The sequence below is a fragment of the Lytechinus variegatus genome, chromosome 18 (assembly GCF_018143015.1).
Source record: "Lytechinus variegatus isolate NC3 chromosome 18, Lvar_3.0, whole genome shotgun sequence".
Taxonomy (NCBI): Eukaryota; Metazoa; Echinodermata; class Echinoidea; order Temnopleuroida; family Toxopneustidae; genus Lytechinus; species Lytechinus variegatus.
The window spans coordinates 877,924-902,215 of record NC_054757.1 but is presented as its reverse complement, the minus strand read 5'-3'; the positions used below and the strand labels follow the sequence as shown (position 1 = coordinate 902,215).

General features: G+C 36.8%; 1 protein-coding gene across 2 annotated transcripts; it reads right to left on the bottom strand.

Moving 5' to 3' along the window:
• Positions 1-790: 790 nt before the first annotated feature.
• Positions 791-23,896, bottom strand: LOC121431610 (cytochrome P450 1A5-like). Of its 2 annotated transcripts, none has more exons than XM_041629176.1 (10): positions 23,772-23,896; positions 14,764-14,946; positions 10,099-10,272; positions 8,828-8,921; positions 7,776-7,934; positions 5,868-6,076; positions 5,243-5,365; positions 4,006-4,245; positions 1,917-2,015; positions 791-1,336 (listed from the first exon to the last, which is right to left on the bottom strand). In XM_041629176.1, exons 2-10 carry the CDS (start codon positions 14,930-14,932, stop codon positions 1,077-1,079), a joined length of 1,527 nt encoding a protein of 508 aa, XP_041485110.1. In that variant the 5' UTR covers positions 14,933-14,946; positions 23,772-23,896; the 3' UTR covers positions 791-1,076. The 2 variants fall into 2 exon arrangements, with proteins under 2 accessions (XP_041485110.1, XP_041485111.1); XM_041629177.1 differs by lacking the exon at positions 23,772-23,896 and adding an exon at positions 17,502-17,585.
• Between the last annotated feature and the right edge of the window lie 396 nt (positions 23,897-24,292).

Genomic DNA, 24,292 nt, shown 5'->3' with positions numbered 1-24,292 from the left:
GATTGTGTGGACATGCCTAAGTTTGTGGAAGAATGAAAAATACATTAATCAAGAGTGACAGACAAGCAAACTGTCAAATGATTGGATCAGAATGAAAACAGACTGGTCTACCGTGCTTACTTTGCAACTTACAAGAGAGCACTTCATTGATTGGTGTGTTGGCTCAGTTGGTAGAGCGTCCGTCTCACAACCGGGAGGTCGGGGGTTCAAACCCCAGCAGCATCAAAACAAAAGACGTTAAAAGATGGGAGTTGCTGCTACCCTATTTGGTGTTCAACAATTAAAGGGATAGGGCCTCGTCAATCTGGCGCTGCACAGTGGCTGCCGGGCCCACGATTGGGCAAAACAAAATTTCGGAGTAATTCATTTCTGGTGTCTATTTCGAACAATAAAATATGGATTTTAAGATTTAAGACATTCCGTCATCTGACAAGTTGTCACATCTGAAAAAACCCTTGAATTTGATTGACTAAAATACACCAATACTACAATCACTGTCAGATAAAATATCTGACAATTCGTTTCATGAAACACTCCCCAAAGCTCATTAATCAACGTTAATCACAATCTGAATACTTAGGCAATTAGCAAAAAAAATAGTTTTAATACACAGCATAAACATTTTAGTAGTCACTTTGAAAGAATCCGTAAAAAATAATTTCATCACAGTTACCACAAAATTAATCATAAATATTATGGAGGAATGAGAACTTTGGTATAATTAATTTCTATGAAAGGTAGGGAGAAAAGCAAAAATTTCTGAATCCACCTTATTCTATTTATTTATCAATTCTTTTTTTTTGGGGGGGGGAGGCATCATGTATCAAACTTACCAAGTACATATATAGATAAGTATAGCTTGCACTATCATGTAAATAATTTGTGCTGTATTCAATCATAATCATATCATAAAAATTATAGTCATCATCACTATCACCACTACCACCCATTTGATTATCATTATTTATATCATCATCATTATTATATAAAAGAATAACCATGAAGATTTCAAAAGGAATTGAGAGTACCACAATAATCTTGGTTCACAATGCTGGATTTTGAGCCAGCCCTGGAATCTACTGGTCATGTTTCTGGATCATGACCTCATAGGGGCGCAAAAGTCGTCCGGCGGCGGTCTGAGGAATCATCTTCAAGATATCTTCAGACTCCTTTCCAGGAACCCTGCTGAAGGTATAGTTCTGCATGAACCATGTGAAGATCAGAAAGAGATCAGCCTTGGCTACGGCTTCACCGAGACAACCACGACGTCCTGCACCAAAGGGTAGAAAGCTTGGAGGGTGATCACGGACAGTGCCACTTGTGTCCAGGAAGTGATCTGTAGGTTCAAAAGAAAATTTAGGAAGAAAAGGACTAGGTATTCATTACAACAAATTTTTATTTATATGGCAGCTGACACATCAGAGAAACTTGTCTGGTCTGTCCCATTCTTGAGGGTCATAGTGCAAGGAATAGGTGCTCATCACAAGGTCTACTGCTTTATGTTGGCAGCAGTGGGATAAAGAGTTAACACTTAATTATAATTACCTGAATCAAGATGAGATACACTCTAATTCCTTTACTAGGGAGATACTTGTAAGGTTGGTGCATTCCTGAGAGTAGTGCATGAAGTAGGTCTTTATCATAATAACTTCCCCTTTTATGGTGGTAGCGGTGGGATACACATTTCTACTCATTTCTAAGTCATTCCATCAAAATAATACATTCCTACAACTTAATTTCTTTACAAGAGAGGAACATGTAAGGCTGGTCCCATTCCAGAGGGTCATAGTGCAAGTAGTCAGTGCCAATTTACAGCATCTGCTGCTTTATGGTGGCAGCAGTGGGATACACAATTCTACTCATTTCTTATTAAATCAATCAAGATGAAATACACTCCTACAAGTTCATTTCTTTACCTGGGAGAAACTTGTCTGGTTGGTCCCATTCCTGGGGGTCAAAGTGCATAGAGTAGGTATTCATCATCACCATTGTACCCTTGGGGATGGAATAGCCGCCTACAAAACAATAGAAAAGACAGTCAATTGAAGTAGGAACATTGGAGTACAAACATAAGCAGTATGGTAAAAACATTTAATGGGAGAAACAACTTTGTGAAAGGTACAGTCAGCAGTAATTAGGTAAGGTTTTTCTTTAATTTTTATCTTATGAATATTGGATATATGATACAAATAACAAAATAATATAACATAAATAACAATAATAATAATACAGTAGGTACATTTCTAAAGTGCTTTACTTTTGTGGTTCTAAGCACTTTACAGGCAATTATTATTACCCGAGTCATAGGATCCTTCACTGTTCCACACAATAGGCGCACCATCTCCACTCCCTGGGGAGCATCCCAACCAGGGAAATAACAGAAATGTGGAGATAAAGAAAGAACGAGAGGCGGCAGAAAAAAGAAGTCAAGAGGAGGAGAGTTTTAAACACGTGGAGATATTAGGTTGAGGGACGTTAGATAAGAGGGGGAGAGAGGTCAACACAACGACATCAGAAAAGTTATGAGACGTCTTCAGGTCAACTAACTTTGAACCTTTGACGAACACGTGTTGATGTGAGCGGTAGCATGAATGCGAGTGAGTGTGTGGCCAAACTTGAGGAGGGAAATTTACGCTGATCATCTTGACTGTTTCACCAACTTCAAGGATGGATATGAAAGTCGAGTTTTAGTGATTAAAACTTGTGCAGTGTCTGAGAACTTAGAATTATTGTGAGGCTAAGAGCTCATTTGCTTGTTTACAACTCCCACACAAGTTTTATGCATATGCTACCTCGTACATGATCTTGGAATTCAGTACACGTGCACTTGACCAGGCGTGTACAAATGTATCTGAAACGAGCCTAAGGAGATGAAGCCACATACCACACAATGGCATCTTTTACAAGATGTCTGCCATATGATCAGCAATAAAATCCTCTATTGGTTACAGCCTACTTTCTAGTATTGAAGGGAAATCTCTGCAGAATTCCTTAAGAACTCAATTAAGACACTGTTGTAATTTGTGACAACCAAATCAAATGGAATACTCATATTGATAAAATGATCAAAAAGATAGGTCAAACGGTCGGATTTCTTGGTAGGTTAAGAAGCTTTCTAAACAAAACTTTTCTCAAACTCATTTACAAAACTATTATTCTTCCCCACTTTGATTATGGAGATATTATTTATGGATCGGCCAGTAAATACCTAACGGAAAGACTTCAAAAACTCCAAAACCATGCTGGTCGTTCAATTTTATATATAAATCCTTCATCTCACACATCTAATTCTGAAATCCACAATGCCCTTGATTGGAACACCCTTAATACCAGAAGAAACAAACACTTGCTAATTTATATGTTTAAATCACTAAATAAAATGACCCCGATTTACATTTCAGACTGTTTCAAAACATCTACTCACAAGTATAACTTATGCTTTGGAGACAAGTTATGCACTCTTAAACCTAATACTGATTTCTTGAAAAGAACTTTTGAATATAGAGGTGCCAGCTTATATAATAATCATCCTGCTTGTGCCCAATCTGCAACAAATTTACATGCTTTCAAAAATCCCCATATGACAATAGACGCAATCTCACCTTACATTATTTTCAACTGTCCCTTTTTTTTCACTCTCTCTCTTTCTCTCATCTGATTTTTGTTTATTTATATTAATTATGTGTAATCATATACTATTAACAATCACATTTTTATGATATTGCTAGCGTAGTTATGATCATTCTTTTATCGTTTAGATTATATTGATTACTCGTGTACACTCATATCCTTTTCTTTATTTGTTTGTTTGTAAATATAACAGTTCAAATTAGCTTCTTTTCTGGACCCCATGGAAGACCAGCCGTGTCGTGCCTGTCACAGCTGAATATGGGCTATCCAGCCGATTCCATTTTGTTGTTTCTCTCACTCTTATATATGTATGTATTTGTCTTTTTTAATGTATTCTGGATCGGAAAAAATAAATACTTCTATTCATATAATCACCTAACTTCGTATCTCGAGTAGTAGCACGAGGCACGGCTGTTGGGGCGATACTGCTATACCGCATCACCTCGTAGAGGGTTGCCTCAGTGTAGGGTAGCTTCCCGCGGTCATTGATGGTAGGAAGACGATTACGGCCGATGACGTCATTGACCTCGGTCTTGACCTTTGCCTGGATTTCTGGGTAGGTCGCCAGCAAAGCCAAAGCCCAATACAGAGTCTCGACAGTGGTTTGAATTCCAGCTAACGGTAATAGAATATGGAAATACATATTCATGAACATGTAGATGTAATGTAGATGTACATTTCATATCATTGTAGGAAATGATAGAATAACATTCATCATCAAAGCTAGTATCTCTATTTTTTTCATAATCTATGACTCCGACAGTGCTTGTTATTATCTTGAAGTTTTACCCAGGCCTGGCAAATAGCATAACAAACCCAAACTTAACAAGTAAATAGGCATATGTAGTTAGAAGGCCAAAGCAGAATAATAATAACAATGAAACGCTTTTGAATAGCGCAAAATACATAGGTAAAATTGCCTGTCTCTAAGTGCTTGTTACAAGTGGAGATGGAGAGCAACTGGGTACATAATTGTCTACAAAATGCTTAATAAATGTGTTTCAAAACTCTTTCTAAACTTTTCGTATATTGTTACATTCCTAAGATTTTACGACAGGTTATTCCATAAAACAGCAGCTGCATATGACTTTGTTGTATGTGGGACTGATTTATTACTTGAATGAAGCACTCTCTCTGATTAATATGGTATCAACAATTCATTGAGATACAATGGAGCAAACTGATGATACCATTGGTAGGCTAAACTGTTATGATTCATCCCGGAAGAAAGACAAATTACGAATAGAAATAAATCTTATCATCTAGACTTTCACACCCAATCCAGGTAGCTTCTTCAGCTCGTATGACCCGGCAGGAAACCGTCGTTGCCGCTTGGTGCCAACACACAATCAATGTTATTGTCTTTGAGATGTCAAGGAATTTTCTGGATACTGATGAGCTGAAGAAGCGTCTCAGATCGGACATGAAACTCTTCTCTCTGTTTCGAAACAGTGAGTCCAGATGATCAGATTGATTTCTATTCCTAATTGGTAGGCTAAGAAAAGTATTTTGTAATGTATGTAAGATTGGATAGGAAAAATGCTCAATATCTTAGTGACACATACACTTTTGATATTCCAGTGGCTAAATCGCAAAACAAAATGTAACATACCTCCAAAAATATCTGAAATTGTCTGGAAGATGTGGGTATCTGTCATTTTATCTACATTTTCTCCTTCTTTCCTTGCATCATCCTGGGCTTTGAGGAGCAGACTGTAGAAATCATTGATGTTCTCTGTATTAGCATTTATAAAAAAAAATCCTGGACTGTAAGCAATTGAGTTCTTAGTTCGACACTGGTATCATAGGATGGGTCAATGAATTCCTAACTATAAAAAGCTGGTTGCTGAAGCAGGTAGGTGTTTCCTAACTGTTCCTAAGATACAAGCAATTTTATGAATGACTGCTGATACCTTCTTAGACGCTACATCAACATCAGTGAAAATTTGGTGTATACACCAGATAGATCACCAGAAATTCTTAAAGATGTTTGTACTTTATGAACAACTTTATGAAACATCCACGTAGAACTGAAGAGTTTCATTTCAAGGGTGACAAGTACACGATATGCACCGCGCAACCTTATTGATCAATACTCAGTAGTGCGCATCCTCTTTGCATGATCTGACCAATGCGGTCATGCCTTTCATATCACACGCAACTAGACATTTAAGTGTGACTCTAAGTCGTAAATCTTTGAGAAACACCCCTAAGGTATAACTGCAGCATGTATTTACCTGGATCATACTGCTTCCTAGATTCATCGACCATTGAGCGCAGGTAGCCAAGAAGTTTATCAGTCGTATCCTTGATCATCTTCGGGCCACTTGTAGGTACGTATCGTGCCCACGAGAAGAAGTCAGCCGCTAAACCCAGTCCGACTCCTTCATTAATATCATCATTCATATCCTTCCATGCCACGATCGTAGGGTCTTCTAACTCTTTACTGAAATACCAAATGATGAGAGTAAATTATATGATTTAATGAAAAATATATGTAAAAATTACGCCTGGCATCTAAACTAGAAAAATATTATAATTAATGTTGGCTTTCCACACTATATATTTTTGTTGTACAGTTGTTCTCTTCTGCTACAATCTAACTGGTTTAGATTTTTAGATTGATTCATTTTTGTTCACAAGGCACAACAAAATCAAAGTAACAATACATAGTCAAATTTAAAGTACAACATCAATCGGAATAATGCATAAGAATTAGAAGGTATAAACAATGAGAACTGATGCGAACTAAAGTAACTTTGACCAATATAAAACAGAATGGAGGGGCTTGCCAAGAATAGCAAAGCTTGTTTGGGAGGCAAGCCCCCATAACTTAGTTTCAATATGTATATTACAAAACTAAAGTATAAAGGAGAGACGGAAGACAGTGTCAAAGGAGGCTATACAAAATATTGAAGGTAACAACGAAAGAGTGACACAAAATAGAATAAATAATAAAAGTCATAATAATAATAAAAATAAAAAATAATAACAAAATGGTTACAATAATTATGATAATGAGGGAGGAACAGAGAGACAAATGTAGGGAGAGAGGGGGGATGCAGGTACAATTAAAGGTGCAAAGAGGAGCATGGCAGGTGCGGGAACAGGTCAGCAGGCAAGTTGTATCCTGGGAGATAGAGAAATTTTTGTTGTAGTTTTAGTTATATAGTAGATTGAATTGTTTGTGTAAAGTATTGGCAAATAAGCATCTTTTTAAGGTTATGTTTAAAAATAGTGAAACTAACTCCATAGTAACAAAACTATTATGTTATTTCCTATGATATACCATCAGTCAGATTCACAGCTATGACTCCAACATTTCAATTTTTTGAACAATACTACTACTACTACTACTACTACTACTACTACTACTACTACTACTACTACTACTACTACTACTACTACTACTACTACTACTTCTACTACTACTACTCCTACTACTACTACTACTACTACTACTACTACTACTACTACTTCTACTACTACTACAACTACTACTACTACTACTACTACTACTACTAATTATACTAGCGTATATAGCACTACAGCACTTCACTCTTTATCAGAAGTTTTTCAGGGCTTTACAATAATGTAGCATGAATCTGATTAATAGCAGAGCAGCTGTTGCGCATACTGCAGGGAATAAACATTCCTGCCAGGTACCAATTTACCTCACCTGGGTTGAGAGCAGCACAATAAATTTCATGCTGAAGGAATTTATGCCTCGGCTTAGATTCAAACCCACGACCCTGTTTCAAAGACCAGAGACTAATTCTCTGGGTCACAACACTCCAATGTACCCAACTCCCTTTCCCTGCATCCTCTCCCTCCCCTCCTTGTTGTATATACATTATGTGGAAGCGTTGTGGTGTAGCGGTTCTGACTCTCGCCTTGTAATCAGAGGGATGTGTATTCCAATCCCACCATGGCCTAGCGTCCTTTGGCAAGGCGTTAATCCACACTTTGCCACTCTCCACCCAGGTGTTAAATGGGTACCCGGTGGGATGTGAAAGCCTATATGTAGTATGCCTAGCAATTGAGTCTTGAAACTCTTGTTGGAATGCTCCCCTGGGAGTGGAGAAGGTGCATACATTGTGCTATATAAATGCGGAATATTATTATTATTATTATATATTACTGACCTTTGTCCAAAACACATCTGTGTAAGGACATTGTACATGAGAAGAGTGAGGAGAAGCTTAGGGTCGACCGGTTTGCCTTCCTTCTCAGCAAGATACTTTTCAATCTTTGGATAGACACTAGAGATCAAATCCTGGAGTGGTTTGCCGGTTGCAAAGTGCCTGAGCAAAGGGAAAGTAGAAAAGAATGTGAGTAATAATTGAAGATCTAGTTACAGTAACATATTTCATGAAAAAAAGTCTCTAATACATAGTACAAGTTCAATTTATCAGCTTATTTGACACTCAAATCATTCAAAACTGACTTAGGATGAGTGAAATTATTCTTTTCATCATTAAACAAGAGTAAAGAGCCAATTATAGATATGATACATATAACATAAGCAATTCTGATATTTTAGGACTGGAGTATTCTCATTTTTTTCTCTTTGGCTGCTTGGCACATAAGGCCTCCATGCTTTGTTTCCATTATTGTTGGGGTCTAAAGCCCCCATTCCACAGAGAGCAAGACCTCTGAAAGACTGCTGTAAGACCATGAAACTTGCTTGATCTTCCAAGGATCTTTCAACAAACTTTTAAAGATCTCCAAGGTCTTTCACAATTCCTGATGGATCTTTCAATGGTCTTCATGGTCCTCATGAGTCCCAAAACTTTTTGAACGGTTCAAGACGGTCTTTCAAGAAAATGGTTTTTTGATGGTCTTTCATCAGTCTTTCGATGAACTTTCAAAGTTCTTATCAGTCTTTCCATGATCTTTTGACAGTCTCAAGATTTTTATGGAGATCAGTGTGAGAGATCATTGAAAGATCATAGGAAGACCAGGAAGTCCATGGAAAGAATTCTGAAAGATCACTTGTTGCATACAAGATTTCTGAAAGACCATTGAAAGATGTGCCTAATTCTGATGTTTCTCTCCTCTGCAGTGCTCCGCCATGTTGTTTTGGTCTACCCAATGAAATTTTCAGCTTCTCGTAATTCTAACATAGAGTTAGACCATGGCTAAAGTTGAACCAAACCTAAGAATACCCATGGATGGCCTAAATGTCAGCATTTACCTGAGAGCAGTATGAGCCAACTTGCGATGAAGTTTCCAAGTCTCACTGTATGGACTGAATGCGATGTCCTTGAATCCTTCTGTGAAAATTTTCACTAAAATTTTAAATTCACAAGAAAGAAAAAAAAATAGCTGAAATATCATCCAAAACAAAAATTCAATACATTAAAACAGGGAAAAAGGCATTAGAAGGATAACGGTAATGACTAATTTCGATTTAAGATTTAACAATCTATGATATTTTTTCATGATGAGAGAGGACAAATGAAGTCTTACATGTAGATTAATTAAAGGAGGATGAAACCATTGGAACAAGATAGCTTGTGCGAAAACAGAAAAATCAAAGAAACAGATCAACAAAAGTTTGGGAAAAATCAGACAAATAATGAGAAAGTTATGAGCATTTGAATATTGCGATCACTAATGCTATGGAGATAGCAAATTGGCAATGCGTCAAAGATGTGTGATGTCACTTGTGAACAACTCTCCCCATTTTTTATTTCACTTGAATTGCCTCTTTTATCACATCTATCCATAGATCATGTGTTCTTTCTCCATGAGGGCATGTAATACATGCTTTTTAAGAATACATCATGGATAAAGAGTTTGTATAATCATAAGAAAAAGCAAAAAAATACATTTTGAGGGTATTTTATAGTCCACCAAAGGGAAAGTTGTTCATCAGTGACATCACACATCCTTGTCGCATTGCCAATGGGAGGATCTCCATAGCATATAGTGATTGCAATATTCAAATGCTCATAACTTTCTCATTATTTGTCCGATTTTTCTCAAACTTTCTTTATTCTTATTTATTTATTTTTCTGTTTCTACAAAAGCCTATTTGTTCCAAAGGTTTCATTCCCCTTTAACCAATGAAAGCTCATTCCCATCATTTACAAAGGTGATGTGGTCTAATGGTTAGAACATTGGGCTCATAATCGTAAGGTTTTGGGTTTGAATCCCCACTCTGCCATTGTCTCCACTTTGATAAAAAAAGACCCGAGAGTAAATATCTGTCATCTGTAAGGTCAGTCACAATGATTGATTAACTTAGACATGAAATGATTCCTATGTATTTGGTTATATTCCAGCTTGGCATTTCTAGTAAAAAAAAGCTGTCCAGCTGATATGAAGATAATAATATGCATTCATGGGCATACATGATGATGTACATTAAGTGGAGCATCGTTCTCACTTGGTCAAAGCAATACAACAAATGCTGCTGGATATTGTTGCATCAGACTTGAAAAAATGTTTTATTGCACTTACTAGAATAGAAATCGGGACGATCTGCAAAGTCTACACCTTGTTTGATGACAGCTTCTTTGATCAAAGCTTGACCGTTGAGAACGACCATCCATCTTTCCCCGATCTTTACACCAAAGATATCGCCATACTTCTTGGACCACTTGTCAAAGATTACCTCAGGGGAATCATTCATACCTGGAAAAGGGAGAGAAATATTAATTTCAAGTTTAAATTTAGAATAACAACACCTATTGAGAAGTAGCCTTGCAAGAAAACATAATGAATATCACAAGACAAAAAAGCCTTTATTTCAATTAGTAATAATAAAAAAAACTGGAATTATATACATGTAGCACTTTTTCCAGAGGATACAAAGTGAAAGTCTGCACAACTATTGTTATTGCGTTTTAGCTCGAGCAGACGCTTCCTTCAGAATAATTTCTTGTTGAAATAAGAAAGCCTGCAATGGCTGGGATTCAAGCAAATGACTCTCTGTTTGAAAAATGAGACTTAGAACCACCCAAACCACAATGGGCCCTTGGTATGTAAATGAAATATATTCCTTTACCATGCAATGAAAAGGAGTTATAATTCAATATACTGAGATACGACTGCAACAAGTTGCAAATCCCATCTTGGTGAAATCGCATACAGGCCAGTGCATACAATGCAACAGCTCTTCAACGCGCTGCGCATTTCCATGGCACCCCCTTCCTTACTGGGACTGCAGTATCGCAAAAATTTGGTCGTGACAACATCTAGAACAAAAATTATTGGCTCAAATTATTTAAACTAGCACATCAATGATGTGGAGCTCATCCAGCATCTCACAACGAAATTGAACACATTTAATTTCAGCCCAGTTGACACTGTAGTGAATTATATTGGTGACATAAATTGAGGATATACAGCGTGTCTCTAAAAAGTAAACCCAACTTCAACAGCAAATTTTCAGAAAACTAAAAAATATTGACACATTATTTTTTCAGGGTTATATAGTCCAATAAGTCCTCTGTCCAATTATATCACTTACATGTAGGTTATGTAACTCTCATGCATGATTGAACATGATTCAACTAGTGTCAAATCATCACTGTGGCAAGTTATTTCTTGCTATTGTTTTGCATTCAGGGCCTATTTGAAGTAATTTTTTTTGTAACATGTGAGGCCTATGATTACATAACAACTTCAGCAAAGACTGGATTTGCATCTCCATCCATATCATGTTCAGTACCAACTTCTACCAGCTGATTTTCCCAGACGACTTCAGTTTTCACAATGGTTTGTGAATCGGTGCAACCGAGATCGACAGTTCCCCCAGTTTTTTGCCATCGTGGATGAAGAAATGTTTTCCATGGATGGAATGGTACACAACCACAATGAGCACGAGTATGCTGAACTCCATCATCCACCGGGATATGCTTTTAATAAGAACATGAGCAGGGAGAAAATGAGTGTCTGGATTGGTCTTTGTGGCAATGGTTCATTGGTAGGACCTTACTTTTTTGAAGGCAACATCAATGGCAGGGCATACCTTGACATGCTGAACAATTTCATTGTGCCTGAGATGGAACAGATCATCCCCTGACAATGACATGGAGCATTCCAGAGGGCCTGGTGGGCTCAGGATGGGGCCCAGCCCACAGACTTATTGCTGTGAGGAATCGTTTGACTGAACTCTTTGGCAATAGCATCATTGCTCTTAATTTCCCAGTTGAGTGGCCTGCACATTCACCAGATCTGACACCATGCGATCTTTGGGGGTCTCTTAAAGGAAAAGTGTTCCCACCGGACACAATTCAGGAGCTGAGGCAACAGGTGAAGTGAACCGCTCACGACAAGATCAGAGAATGATCAGGCATGCTTTCAGGGACATGAGGAGGCGTTGCGAGCTTTGCATCGAAAGGAATGGCGGTCATGACGAGGGTACACATCCCTAAGCTATGCTCATAAGAAATCAGACATTTCCTATGTCATTTGATTGATGATTGTCCAATCAAAGTGCAATTCTAACTTGCCACAGTGATGATATCACACCCATTCACTAAGTTGAATCATGCTCAGTCATGCATGAGAGTCAGATAACCTTAATGATATCATTGGACAGAAGAAGTATTGGACTATATAACCCTGAAAAAATATTGTGTAAATATTTTATAGTTTTCTGAAAATTTGCTGTTGAAGTTGGGTTTACTTTTTTTAGAGACACACTGTAGAATTGAAATTGATGAAGAAATGACATAGAAGCATTTTTTGTGATCTATGAATAAATTTCACATAAATTAAGCTTAAATAACTTTCCAGTCAAAATTTTTAAACTCTGTGTAGAACCTTGGTGACCTCATGTAGCTCTCAGATGAAACAAAAATAATTAAAATCAATCAACAAAAGAAATAATATTTGTGAGTTTTGAAAATATATGAATAAATAAGCATATTTAATGAATTTCAAAATTCACCACCTTGAGCTATCATAAGCAAACAAAATTGAAATTGATCAACAAATGAAGAAGTAAAAACATTTTTTGTTATTTATGAATAAATTTTGCATAAATTAGCATAAATAATTTTCCAAAATTTCCAAATTTTGTGTACAAGTTTGGTGAACCTCATGCAGCTCTACCAGATGGAAGAAAAAAAATCAAAATCGGTCAACAAATGAAGAAGAGGCATTTTCTGTGATTTCTGAATAAATTTCGCATAAATTAGCATAAATAATTTTCTACTGAAATTTCAAAATTCTGTGAAAAAAGTATGGTGAACCTCATCAAGTTATAACAGATGGAAGAAAAAAAAAATCGGTCAACAATTAAAGAAGAAAAAAGCATTTTATGTGAATTTTTGAAAATATGAATAAATTAATTTCACATAAATTAGCATAAAAATTGTTCTTGTCAAAATTTTGAAATTCTGTGTAGAAGTTTGGTGAAGCTCTACCAGATGGAAGAAAAAAAAATCAAAATCGGTCTACAAATGGGCAATTCCACAGGTTGGTGGACATGAGCTTAAAAATTCAAATTCAATATTTTCTTGAATATTTTTTATACTTTAAGTCCTTCATACATGATAGTATTGGGAACAAGAAATAAAAAGTCAATTTTCATATGTATACTTTGGAAAAAATTGTCAAAAGCTGTGTCTTCCATTTTGTACCAAAATACAAGAAAAATAGTGAAAAATGAAATATGCCTTGAGATCTTGGCCATTGGCCGCACGATTACGCCGAAAATTTGCGCGCAGGTTGTCTTGGACATAATCTACAATACTATACTGATTTATTTATTTCATGCAAATTGGTATTAAGCGATTATGCTAATTTAGGCATAATTACATGTAGTAAGCAAAATCATACTTTTCCCTCTTACTACCTGATAAAGCTCCAATTGTTCCAATTTTTTGAATAAAATCTCTTTTTGATGTTCCTAGCAATAAATTTTACACACATTTGAATTTTTAATGACATGTGTGTTGTTAACCATACATGGACAAAATATAACATGAGTAACCATATCATCTGCATCCCAAGTAAAAACCATGCGTTCTTTATTTTTCTAATTATATACAAAGTTTGTCTCCCTAATATACTTCTTTGAAATGGATATAATCCATAAAAGCCTTTTCATAATTTCATAAAAGCCTTGTATGAGGAGACTTTTCACTTATGTCGACTTTTCATTTTATGCATGTCCAAATCATGTAACGTGAATAACCGACACATTCCAAAGATTTGCCAGGAGCATTTAAAATTTCCCAAGTTTTGTTTTCATACAAAGGATAGTCAGACTATGTACTTTGTTGTGATAAGGAGATGTTTAGTTCCTATCAATAATAATGGAGTTACAGCTCCAAGTATGAGTCAAGGTGTCTCCCAATGTAATGTAACCGTGGAATAGCCCAAATAAAGAAGCATTTTCTGTAAATTTTTTAAAATTCGCATAAATTAGCATATTTAATGAATTTCAAAATTCTGTGCAGAAGTTTAAATCCCCCACCTAGTGCTATCATATAAAGCAAACAGAATTGAAATCGGACTTGAAATGGCAAAGTAGCATTTTCAAATTGTGGACGGACGGACGCCACGCCACAAGCTCATCTTGCCCTTTGGGCCGGATGAGTTAATCACAGAAGAATCACAGGACATGTCATATCTCTGAGGTTTTGTCCGTGATTCTTCTGCAACAAATTGGATAGCAGGTTGGCATACACTCTGCAATTTTATTTCAATCGGATCATGGCGAAATTCGTGTTGCATAGTGTGCACTGGGTTTGGGTCAAACAGAAATCTGTGGCCCGTATTGATACTAGGCAAAGCATCCTGTATGTTGTAATTTACTGTAGAAAACATCAATCCACTCTAAGTATAAATACAATACAGATTTTGAATGATTTCTAGCAAGTTTCTTGTAACAATCAAATAAAACATGAAAATACAAATATAATAACGGTAGTTAGGCCATAGATAACTTCTAAATTATAAAACCCAAACAAAAATATACAAAGAAAGATTGTCCTTTGAATATTACTCTGAAAAAGTGCATTGTGAGATGTTTTATTTATTATTCGCTTCAATAATATTAGTCTTTATAATAAATTATCATCATAATAATTATCATTTTCATTATTATTCTTGTTGTTATCATTATTATTAATATTATTGAATGAGAAAAAATATCAGAGCTAGACTCACTGAATATGCTGCCAACAATAGGTAGACCCCTGGGACCAGGTGGGAACCCCTTTGGCCTCATGATGCTCCACAGGGCCAGAGTAGCAGTGACCACTCCAAGGGTTGCTGTGATGGTCAAGGCATTCAGCTGACCAAAGCTGGACTCGGCACCTCCAAGCAAGTCAATCATGGTTGTTAATCAAGCTGAAATGGAAATGATATTGATAAAATCAATCAAATTAATAATTCAATAACTAAAATGCATTTCTAATTGAGTGTTCTTGAAAGTCAATTTCAGGGCCAGTATTCAATTGAAAGTATTTATTTGGAAGTATTTTACTCAGTATTTTACTTGGCTTTAGAAACTTGTATTCAGATCACATCTTTAGTAATTTACTTTATCAGCCAAAATTAGGTAAAAGACTATTAACCATTGTGACATATAAAGTTTGAGTCAAATAAAGTGTAATGTATGTATCTAATCTGAGAGCAGAATGTAATGACTGCACGTATCCCATTTGAAAGCTACATGCAATAAGTCTGGTAGTTGGTTAAGATTTTAAGCAAAATACTTAGCCAAAATTCTATTGAATATCAAAGTTGGAACTACATGTACTTTGCTTTAATAAGCAAAATACTGAATAAGCTACTTAAAATTCTGGCTGAAGTATTGAATTCATACTGGCCAAGTTCTCAAAATCAATCATAAGGCTTGTTACAAATTGCGAATTTGAAATTGATTAACTTTATGGATAATGGATCTAGTTCAAGAAACATATAAATAAGGGTAATCAAGTATGAATGATTGTTTTGCAAAAGTCTTAGGTCATAATGATCAAGGTCGAAGCTCATTTTTGGTCAATGAATAGGCCTATAGTATTTCATTTCCATATATGAATTTTCTTTCTTTTGTAAATAATTATTCAATAGTTGTTTTCAAAATCAGTACTGCTGCTATATCGAATCGTGTAATGCAGGCAAGACTGCCGGAGGCGTTCCACTTGTTATGATTTAAAACTGAACTTTTATGACCTAATTTTTTGGGCCTGAAAAAATTATGTTTACCAGGAAATTCTATGAAATTCTGTGTTCTCTCTGAATCAAATAATATTTAATTTTTATTGAATGGAAAACTTTGTAATATCTACAGAGCATTCTGGTTAAGTGCAATCGTACAAGCACACACAAGACAAACTATTTACACCAGCATTTGTATCCTTATGAAGACCTATTCAACACAGTTCTCTAACACTGTGTGACAGTTTTGTTTGCATTGTTGTTGATTGTTAGTATTAAACTTTGACCAAACAGTCCATGAGATTCAGGGAGGTGAATGAAGAATTCTTTGCACATTGTGAACATATCAAACATGTCTTTACAAGGTGCAATTTTTTATAAAGAATAATTAATACAATTATCTACCAGTAGTGGATCTGTTATGTTGTCGTATTGCTCAGCAAATGATGGCAATTAATCCAGGATTTATTGGAATGTATGTACATATGTGATTGTGAATCAATACTTTTAATTAACAAGAATGAACTCTGGCGAATCACTCCATAGCAACACGTATATTATCATCATACAGATATGATTATGAAATAAAGTTCTTTGCATTGTGACATAATATTGTGTTGTCAAGTAAGAAAAAATAATGACCTATATCTTAAAGCCAATCCAAAATTACTTTCATTGATAATGAACCAATTTTTTTTTCTTTTGCTGGTAAAAAAAATTGAAACAAAATAACCTTCATTCAGCAGTAAAACCCTCTCCTTTTCTTTTTTGCTTGTAAAAGTTCCCGGTAACTGTCACAAGCAATTCTTTTTCATATTTTGCACTCAAGCCAAATTCTAAAATTTGTTTATTACCATAAAAATGTTAACAGGAACAAGGCAAACGCCAAGCGTTGTCTTCCTATTCCTATTGTTCTTCGCCAACGTTACAGACGCGTGCATCGTGTAACGTTGGCGAAGAACAATAGGAAGCAAGATGACGGCGTAAACATCGGGCAAGTCTCTTCTGTCTATTCAAAATATTTTTCTCATTTTTTTGATGAATCAAACTAAATTATTGTTCAAAAATAACGAGAGCGTAGAAATGTCAGAAATGAAGTTTTATCCGACCCATGTAGACACGCCTACATCTCATAATTTAGGGCTAGATCTTTTAGAAGGAAAGTAGAAATCTCGGGGGTGAAAGTTTCACTTGGGGGCAGCTTCAAAACTTCACTGTGCACACTTGGGGCAGTGACAACATCATTATTTAGGCTATTCCATGTCTTACGTATTCTAACATAAAAAGAATTCCTATATTTTTCGGAATTTGTACTTGGTATGAACAATTTTTTACTGTGACCTCTGGTATGTTCAATATATTTTACTTCTAGATTAAATTTTGTACATTGTAAGCCTGAGTCATATCAATTATTTTGAAAACCGGTGTTCGACAGCTTTAATTTGATCGAACATCGATGCATCTAATTTTAAAGGCGGGGAAAATCGAGTCATTTTTTTTGCTCCAGCCGGCCGTCAATGCGCTATGCATGCATGCACTGACGGTCTGCCCTGGCCGCGCCGGGTGAGCGTTGCAAAAGCAGATGACAGAGCAAAGTTTGTTCGTATTTTCCATGATCACAAAACACAAAAAAGGACGGGGAGCAATGCATAATTCTTGCCAAAATATCCTCAACAATGATATTTGCAGATGATAACATATACACTGTAGGTTTGAAATGAAAAAATAAAGACATGAATTACGCAGAGTCAATCCATATGATTTTCGGTCAGCTAGCATTCGCAGTCCAGACTCGCACACACCAACCCTGTCCGCAGCCCCATACATTCACTCTCCCGAAACGACAGGCGTGCTTGCCAGCGGCCCAGCGCCATCTAACAAGTGCAAAAACAGCGGGGAGAGCGCTGTAACTTGCCTGAGATTGTGGACAATGTAGTTCTTCTTCTGGAAACAGTACAGTCCACTGTCTGGTGTATTGTTGTACTAAGTTGGCGGGGTAGTTGGATCCAAAATTAGCTCCAAATAAATTGATGGGAATACGTAATTTTCTCTGGATGATCATTTGAATTGGTATTCAATGCTGATATAACGATTGTGAGGAAAGATTGTGGAATATGAGTTATGATGATATTTGAGAATTAATCCTGATAATGATAATCCATTTTTTATTTTAGACACAAGAGCTTGTGATCGAAATAAACACGAATGTCTCGGATCGAGCTCTAAATTCATATAAATTATTATTGGATGTTAAATAATTACGATACGATTTTATGGCCATACTAAAATGCATATTGACGATGTCGGCAAAGTATGTTATCTTCATACAAGAATTAATAGTATTACACTGGCATTATTTTTATTCCATCTCTGGACGTCTCCGAGCTCTGAGATAATAGAAGCAAATGCGCATGCGCGGTCGATGACGTCTGACATATTTTCCATTCATGAAATCAGAGCCCAAAGTTGGGCACAATCTAGCTTCAAATTGATGGGAAAAATATAAAACATAATTTTTCTCTGTTTTGTCATGTAAAATATTCTTATATGGTGATATTACGATCTTCAAGAGTTTTTACATAGTGACAATGATCGAGAATCAATCCTGACGTGATAATTATTTTTTTAGACAAGTGCACTCACTTAAGTGGATCGTCATGTGATGTCCGCCATTGAAAATTGAAACGAAATACATGTACGTTTCACATCAAGCTCTAAATTCATATTAATGATTATCATATGCAAATTATTGTTACGATTAAATCATGTTCTATGGTCATGACATTAATATTGTTCATTAAACTTAAAGCAAGATTTATTTTACGTTGATCAGTGAATTTTCCGGCCATTTTTTTATTTGAATAAAGCACAGTACTGCGCATGCACGATCAATGGCAACTTCCCTTCATAAATTCATCGTGTATAAATTATCTCGGCACGGGCAGACGAGTATTAAGACTCGAACTATGATCGAAATAAACTTCAAATCAATGGTGAATAAGCATCATATTTACACAATCGATTCATTTTTGGGGCAATATAAATGAAGTATAAAGTAGTAGTCAAGTTGGATATTACTATTTATTTTGATGTTTAATTGTGTTAAACAAATGAATTGGCCGGCCGACGTATTTTTGCAAACGATTTTGCAAAATCTGCACCGGTGTTTGATGACATCGATCGAACACCGATTTTAAAATCGATTCGACTCAGGCTTAGTACATTGATCACAACTATTTATATAAAGTGTTTATGTTTCAATCATATCACCCCTAACTCTGTGCCTCGACGTCAGGGGCCCGTTTCTCAACACCTGGACAAGTAAGTCATATCTTTATCCACAAACCACGGAGTTACTTCCAATCTTACTAAAATCTGTTTCACGAAAGGCTTCCTTACTAAAATACCTTGATATCGATACTATCGGTAAAAAGAGCAGACGAGACGTAGCCGTAGTCACAAAATAGCATAACTTTCAAAAAGAAAAATTATGACGAAATTGCAAATATTGTGATGAATTGGGAATTACATCTTTTAAAAATGTAGGTAAATTATGCATCATACATAGTATAAGTTACACCATGAAGACTGGGGCATTCAATTGCTGAAAAATGGAATTATGAATAATTTATTTCATGACTAAAAAATCACATGTTTACGTTGAGATGGGTACCCCCGGGATATCTAATTTTAATAGTTTACGAAAGTAAACCAAAACGGTTTTATTTGTAAAATTATCATAATTATGCAATGTTTTACGATTCTAAACATCATCGAAATATAGTTTAACATTTCTTTTTATAAATCTTTGATACCGATCTTACGATTTGACAAATTCTATGCATAAATTAGAGATTAGAATTTATCCAAATGTCAATAGGGTCTGAAAACGACAAATACAAGTCCAGTTATGGATGGCCTGACGTGGTAGAATTTTTATCGATTAAATCATTTTACTATTTCAAAATGAATGGTTTTGTGGCATTTTACCAACATAATTTTCATAGTTACTTTCATGTTTTGTATTACAATGATCATTGAATGCATTATCCCACTTATTTTGGAATGCAATTTCATCCTCTTTGATTGATTACGTAAGATTATAATTTTCAAATTTCTCGGCACTTTTGCATGTCACAGTCTACCCACGTGATGCCACTACGTCATTAAGAACGAAAGTTATGACAGGTTCGGGGGTGTCATAAATATTTAGTGAGGTTGTTGTACCCGATCTTGGTAAAGAGGGCTTCGTGAAACGGTTAGCGGACAAGTAGCTCACAATCTCCTGGGCATAAGAAGGGAAATCGAAATGCTGTTGAGAATTATCGCCCAATTAGTCTCACGTCTGTTATCGGCAAGATTCTGGAATCTGTTATTCGAGGCAATGTAATTCAACACTTGTGTGAGAATGATATGCTCTGTCATGCTCAGCATGGGTTTCTTCCTGGCCGGTCATGTGTAACTCAGTTGTTGGAAGTTATGGAGCTCTGGACATCATCATTAGACAGTGGACACGAAGTTGACACAATATATCTTGACTTTCGCAAAGCTTTTGACTCTGTACCTCATGAACGTCTTTTAAGCAAACTCAAAGCATATGGAATATCTGGCAAGCTAGAGGACTGGTTCCATGCTTTTCTGACAGGGCGTAGGCAGAGAGTTGTTATCAATGGCCAGATATCAAAGTGGAGTAGAGTAAAGAGTGGAATACCGCAGGGAAGTGTCCTCGGACCAACAGTATTTTTGATTTTTATCAATGACCTGCCAGAGATAGTTACAAGTCTAGTCCGAATATACGCAGATGATACCAAGATCTTCAGAGAAATAGTAACAAATGCTGACTGTGAAATCCTGCAAGCCGATCTAGATAACCTTATCAAATGGTCTGAAGAATGGCAGCTTCAGTTCAACATAGCAAAATGTAAGTTCTTACACATTGGGAGAAACAGCCTGCATTACAACTACAGCCTTGATGGAACTGCTCTTGAGGAAGTGTCAGAAGAAAGAGACCTGGGCATTATCGTGGACTCAGAACTGAAATTCCAAATATATGTTGCTTCAGCTGTCATGAAAGCTAGCCGAGTACTTGCAATCATCAAGAGAACCTTCCTCACCAGGGATAGGGATACAATTCCAAAACTCTTCAAGGGTCTTGTGCGACCAATCCTCGAATATGGGAATGCAGTTTGGCACCCAAGACACAAGACAGACATGAAAGATATTAAGAAATTAAGTACAAAGAAGAGCAACAAAACTCATACCATCTTTGGCAATGCTAAACTATGGAGACAGACTTCGAGCCCTAAAATTACCATCCCTGCAATACAGAATGAGAAGAGGTGACATGATCCAGACTTATAAAATAATGCATGGAATTGACTGGCTTGACAAGGATATGTTCTTCTCGTCTATTACTGTTGAGGCAACCCGTGGTCACCCATTTAAACTCTTCAAGAAAAGAAATAGACTGGATAAGAGCAAATGCCTTCGGAGCCAGAATAGTGCATGACTGGAACTCGTTACCAAATGAAGTTGTCTCTTCTCCATCTGTAAACTCCTTCAAAGCCAGGCTTGATAAGTTTTGGAATAGAGAATGGTACAGTCACCCATGGGAATGAATTGAAGACAAAAAAGATGGCAATTACACCATGTACACTGAACACTGACACTGTAACACATAGTATACTTGTGGAAGAAAATTGAGCTTGGTTGAAAGCTAGACCTGGAAACTTGGCTGCAGCTTTCTGCATTTTTCCAGTACATCCGGTAATAAGGTATTAAGGTAATAATAGTCAAGAAGTTAGACATATGACAGTTATGACGGTGTCGAGAAACGGGCCCCGGGATTCAACCACTCGTTATTATAGACCTTCATCCATATAATCGTTGTAAGTGCATAATTTCTGTTTTCGCAATTTTAATATCTTGCTAGATATTTTGACCATAATCTACCCTTGTCCCATGACTATGGGTAAATACACGGTGAGGGGCGCTCTGAGTTACCTGGCTAGTAACCCAGGGGGCTCCCAGCCGCGTAGCGGTCAGGAGCCCAGGATCGACGTGCAATTTGGCATACTCACCTGACAAGCGTGAAGTATGGTCAGTAGAGGCGCTGGTCAGAAAATTGGGATCGTCCCAGTTTACAGGGACTGTCTCAGTTTATAAGGATTTCTTCACACAAGAAATCTAGGAAAGTTCATTCACCTGTCAAGTGCCGACACCAATCAAGTGTGCTAGTCAATGTAAACATATCAGGTTTCATAACAAGATTATTGGAAGAAGGTAAGTCATGAAAAATAGACGGTGAACTGGGGGGAATTGAGGTCACTGAATCTATTTTTAGCACTCTCAATTTCCATAATTGCTGTCTTTGTCCCGTAGGGGGAATTGAAAAAAAACGTCCCCATAAACAAGGACAGTCTCAATTTATCAAGACATGATTTGTCTTGGACCCCTTATGAGGATATCCTTGTTTTCTGGGACAATCCCAATTTTTGGACCAGCGCCTCTACTGATGGTCAAAATAATTCTCAGAATAAATAGTTAAAACAGAAATCAAGCCCTTACCACGATTATATGGATGATGGTCTAACGAGTGGCAGTTTTTCTGACATCTGGGCACAGACTGGAACCTCAAAAAACGAAAAGTTCTCTCCTTCTACCCCCGTCTCGATCGGCCATTTTGTTACAATTCATAACAAAAATGGCCGATCGAGACGGGGGTAGGAGAGAACTTTTCGCTTTTTGAGGTTCCAGTTTGTGCCCAGATGTCGGAAAACTGCCACTCGTTAGACCTTCATCCATATAATCATGGTAAGTGCTTGATTTCTGTTTTAACTATTTATTCGGAGAATTATTTTGTACCATACTTCACGCTTGTCAGGTGAGTACCGGGTATGCCAAATTGCACGTACGATCCTGGGTTACCTGGCTAGGTATGGCAGTGTATCCTATTGCCGGACACCTTTATTTCAGTGCTTTAAAAATGACAACTAGAGGAAATACAATCAAGAAAAATTATCACTTGCTATTCCAAATATTCTGAAAATTATGAATATGACGAAATTATTTTATATTTTCCAACCGTTTTCTTTGCACCGCACTTGCCGCATACCCTTCGCGAAAAACAATTATTTTCGTGCGTGACAAATTACATCATAATTCCGGACGCGCGCCGGATGGGTAAAAATATTCTTGATTATATTGATGTAAGAAAGAATTGCGTGTGATTTTTTCATGATATATCATATCATGAGTAAATTCTAAATTTTTGTTTGCTTTCTTATATCGATTCTGAACAGATCTTTGTAATAAATTTGTGTTTGCTAACCAATTTCATTTTTTATCGCGCGTTCGATATGGCACTTTCCAGTATTAATGCTCGTTAATATCGTGACCCTCAGTCATCAAGTTCGATCGATGCGCTGTCGATCGTCGACGGCTCTCTAGATCTATCACGGTAAACCTCGCGCACGGCCGGACTACCGAGTACCTTGAGAACTAGCCGTCGACGATCTGAGCGATGGAGCGGACGAGATTAAAATTCGGCAAATAATTAGGCCCGTATTTCCATCAGAAAATAGATCAATTGTTAATGCAAAACTATGTTATAATATCTTTTAAGCGTTTTCTGTCATTTTAGAGAAAAATAAGGTAAAAGTTGGATTTTTTCGCCTTGTTTTTGCAATCTTGTTCTTTGAATTGATCTGTGAAATTGATCTGCGGAAGTCTCACGGTACGAAATTGATTTCATACGCAGTAATATGCGCGTCCGGAAATATGATAGTGTCCGGTAATACAATACGTGCCTATACCCCTATGGCACTGCCACACTGGCCTGGAGCTGATATTGGCAGGTCACCCAAGGAGCTCCGGCTCGCTTCCCGAGCCGGAGCTCACTGGGTTAGCTAGCGCTAGCACTAGCAGGCAGACTGGAACTTCAAAAAGAGTACTACTACCGGTACGACTACCGACTACGTGTGTCAGAATTTTCGAAAAGATACTAGGCCTACCTTCTATTTTCTCCTAGAGTCTAGGCTTAATATTAAAGACAGCAAACTTCAGTCTTCAGAGATGATGGAGTTCAGAGAAACGCAATGCACCGTACCCGGAACGCACCCACCTAGCTGTTTTTCTCAATCAAGTGTCATGTCATCAACGTAAAGATCTAGACAAACGGTGAGGCTATAGGCCCACCCAAAACCAAAACAAACAGGGGTCGGTAGCCTAGCCAGGGGGGGGGGGGCAATAGCCAAAAATTTCCTAGTCATATCATGGAACGCACAATGGCGTCATTTTGAAGGGCCAAAAAATATATATATACTTATTAATAGAGCAAAGCGATCCGAGCGAGCAAAAATTTTGACATTTTTATTGCAAAAATCCAATTAGATTTTAACCTAATGTTAACAAGATAATATCATATTTCACCCCCGAGGGCCCAATTACATTGATGAGTGGATACCATGCGCGACCAAAAAAAAAAACACGTAAAAGGGATGTCTTTTTCACGATTACGTACGTGTTTAGGGTC